The sequence below is a fragment of the Limulus polyphemus genome, unplaced genomic scaffold, assembly GCF_000517525.1.
Source record: "Limulus polyphemus unplaced genomic scaffold, Limulus_polyphemus-2.1.2 Scaffold2736, whole genome shotgun sequence".
Taxonomy (NCBI): Eukaryota; Metazoa; Arthropoda; class Merostomata; order Xiphosura; family Limulidae; genus Limulus; species Limulus polyphemus.
In genome coordinates this window covers 50,265-54,264 of record NW_013668346.1, presented here as the reverse complement: position 1 = coordinate 54,264, position 4,000 = coordinate 50,265, and the positions used below count along the sequence as shown (strand labels likewise).

Sequence of the window (4,000 nt, the reverse complement as noted above, 5' to 3'; positions counted from 1 at the left end):
TTTAACCTCGGCTAAATTAATGTGCATGACATCGTATACATTTGTAATTTTTGTACACTTATTAATTAGGAAAATAAGCTAAACTGAAAGTGGCTAATCTCGGCTAAAATAAACAAATGTATATGGTGTCATGAAGAAACGCAAGTATCTCCCGTCTGACAAAACAACAATCAATTAAAGTACTGTTTAACTTGGCTTGTTCTTATATTATATCTAACATAAAAATAACGCTATAATATAAATAATACAGCTTTCTGCGCTGCAGGTCTCAGCTATCAGTATTGTCAATCAGTTTCAATCCCAGTTTCGCCAGCTTAGTCGGTTTTAGTCCTAAGTTCATAATATAAGTCGACCTCTGACCCCAACTCCTACTTCATATAAGTCAACCTCTGACCCCAACTGCTACTTGTGGTGAATTAGATGATTATATGATGTGATGTTTATTTGCGTAACCCTTCTTTCAAAGTTCATAATAGAAGTCGACCTCTTAGTTACAAGTTCTTAACGAAGTTGACCCCTGACCTCAAGTAATACTTGTGGTTAGCTAGTGCTTGTGTGACTTGTTTACCCTCCTCCTCACTGCATACACAATTCTTTATATGGCTAGTGTATTTCCTTATCCAGTTCAACGTGATCTACAATTATTTTAAAATATACTTCAGTGCACTTAATATACACCAAACACTGTATTTTACTATATACCAAACACTGTATTTTACTATATACCAAACACAGTATTTTACAATATACCAAACACTGTATTTTACTATATACCAAAAACTGTATTTTACTGTATACCAAACACTGTATTTTACTGTATACCAAACACTGTATTTTACTATACACCAAACACAGTATTTTACTGTATACCAAACACTGTATTTTACTATATACCAAACACTGTATTTTACTATATACCAAACACTGTATTTTACTATATACCAAACACTGTATTTTACTATATACCAAACACTGTATTTTACTATACACCAAACACTGTATTTTACTACACACCAAACACTGTATTTTACTATTATACCAAACACAGTATTTTACTATATACCAAACACTGTATTTTACTACATACCAAACACTGTATTTTACTATACACCAAACACTGTATTTTACTATATACCAAACACTGTATTTTACTATATACCAAACACTGTATTTTACTACACACCAAACACAGTATTTTACTATACACCAAACACTGTATTTTACTACACACAAACACTGTATTTTACTATATACCAAACACAGTATTTTACTATATACCAAACACAGTATTTTACTATATACCAAACACTGTATTTTACTGTACACCAAACACAGTATTTTACTGTATACCAAACACAGTATTTTCTTGTTCATTATCTATTTTTCAATCCGCAGGTCGCGGGTTTGAATCCCCGTCCCACCAAACATGCTCACCCTTTCAGCCGTGGGGGCGTTATAATGTGACAGTCAATCCAATTCGTTAGTAAAAGAGTAGCCCAAGAATTAACTAGCTGCCTTCCCTTTACTCTTACACTGCTAAGTTAGGGACGGCTAGTGCAGATAGCCGTCGTGTAACTTTGCGCGAAATTCAAAAACAAACAAACATTTTGATAAAGTTAATTCTACAGGAGAATCCTCAAGGTATACTGAACTGACCTCTGAATAGCGACAGATATCCCCACGATGATACCAAAAGTTATTTATTTTTTTTTTAATCGCCCCCCCCCCCAGAAGCCCCGCGGTATTTCTGCGGCCTTACAAAGCAAGAATCCGGGTTTCGATAGCCCATTGTGTAGCTTTTTGCTTAATTACAAACAAAAAAATATTTTATAATTGTTTTTTAACATCATATTCTCTCTCTCTCTTTTTCTTTACTTACAGAATGCAATATTTAATTTCAGAATTCCTCATTCATTTGTATCACTTCCATCTGCGCTATCTTCCTTTACTATATGCAAGATTAATCTGTTTATGTCCTGTTAAGTCTTACTCTTTCAGAAACTGGCGCACATTAATCGCTCTTTTTGCGGTGTTTATGAGTCAATCAATGCAAGACACAATAGTCGTTCACTCGTGTTAGTATTTCTTAGATGTGTCTTCAATCGACCGAGACAGATAAATAAAAATTCTGTTGATTCAGCTGAAACAGGCATTGTTAACAACAGATGGAAAATTGCATACAAGATTGGATAAAGTATATGGGTCGTCCATAGCTGTACACAAAATGTTTGTATTTTTTTAAAAATAAAACATACCCACGAAACATACGCATGCATATTGGGAGCAAAGGATGCGGCGCCGTTCTTCTGTTGAATTCTAAAATTCATATTTGTAGTTTTGCTTAGCGGCAACTAGAAAAGCTGTTTCCCTTAGATTTGCATCAACTTTAAAGATTTTCTTTGGAAAATGTAGCATTTCGAGCATAATGTTACAGTTTTAACTGATCATCTTCGTTATCTTGCCGGCTTGGGGTTTTTTACCCCACAGGATTAAGTAACAAGCAGATTTCTTAATCAACAGATAGATAGATATTTGTGAACTTTCTGGATTACATAGATTTCTGGATTTCTAGATTACATAGATTTCTGGATGTCTAGATTACATTTCTGGATTTAACAGAGCCCAAAATCGATACTTTTATCAACTCATGTATATTTATTTTTGGTAAAACTAAATGTTCTACATGTCATGATGCAGCTTACTACATTTGTGGAACTTAATGGTGAGCGGATGACCCCCTCAAAAACTTATGAAGACCATTTCATTATTATCACTTTAGATAAGTAACAGCCACGTGCATTGACGCAAACCAAAGAACGAGGAGTTTTTTTTTCATCTTTCTTGTTATTAGCAGCTCTTAGGAAACATAAAGTTTACACTACCTGGTCAACAGCATTCACTTTGGCTCCACATTGAAGTAGAGTTTTCACTGTATCTACATACCCGTTAGCAGCTGCTAGATGGAGCGCTGTACGTCCCTCCTGTAAAAGAAAAACAATTTATAAAGTAACAATATTAAATATCGTACTGGTTGTTCGTAAAGTTCGTAAGACAAATAAAAAACTATAAAGTAACAATGGTCAGATATTTAAAAATATGCGTCACTTATAGTGTAAGATATGTATTGAATGTAACGAATTTGTTATATATTCATTTTAATGACAACGTTTGTTTAGATTGAGTTTATATGTAAAAACGTGCCTAGCTTACCGTGTTAGTTACGTACTGCGAAACTCCGGCCAATTCCCTAAGGTTGTAGAATATTCGTGAACGTAAGAATCAACAATATAACCACTTCCGTAACTGGTTAAATATAACTCAGAACTCTTCTCGGAATTTTCGAGAAAAACCTTTCCCGTGCCTATAAAAGCAGTCAAGGCGACGCGCCAAATGAGAGAGAGCTTAAAAAGTTGGCTAGGAGCCTGCTACAACTGTGTATGCTATAAATCGTGATTTTTGCTAACCTTATCAACCAGAAAATTTACGACATTTGACAAGGAACAGTTATAAATTTCGAACGTCAGAAGATTCTCATCGGACGTTAGTATCTTTCCGAAAGTATTACTGACTTCTCATCAGACATCACTGGTTTTATGAAAATATTATCTTACTTCAACGGTCCAACAATTCAGTGTCTGACAAAGCTAGCTAGCTTCTCGGCAATTATACATACATCGACTTCAAGTTAACTCGCTGAATATCAAGGAGACTCTAAACTAGGAAGAAGATTTTATGTTGTTTGTAAGTTAGTGAAATTTTTGTTTCATAAAACTTTGCTTGTGGTAACTACTCGTAATAATTGTTGTTGTAAATTGTACTGTTGTATATATATATATATTAAAACGTATTTGTATGAAAAACGAAGACGGTGTGTGTGTGTGTGTGTGTGTCAATTCTTTTTGGCAAATAGCGTAAATTAACTAAAACATCGGCTTCGGACTATTTTAAATTCTCAATACCTAACACTGGGCACTAGTGTAAATTACAAGTGATTTTATCT

The 4,000-nt window shown here is 34.1% G+C and overlaps 1 protein-coding gene across 2 annotated transcripts in view; it reads right to left on the bottom strand.

Moving 5' to 3' along the window:
- LOC106467773 (ankyrin repeat domain-containing protein 6-like) overlaps positions 1 to 4,000 on the bottom strand; it is an 80,876-nt gene that overhangs the window by 73,154 nt on the left and 3,722 nt on the right. For both annotated transcript variants that reach the window (XM_022395968.1, XM_022395969.1), the window contains exon 2: positions 2,883 to 2,981. In XM_022395968.1, coding sequence (XP_022251676.1) covers positions 2,883 to 2,981 — 99 coding nt within the window. The remainder of the gene's footprint in view (positions 1 to 2,882; positions 2,982 to 4,000) is intronic.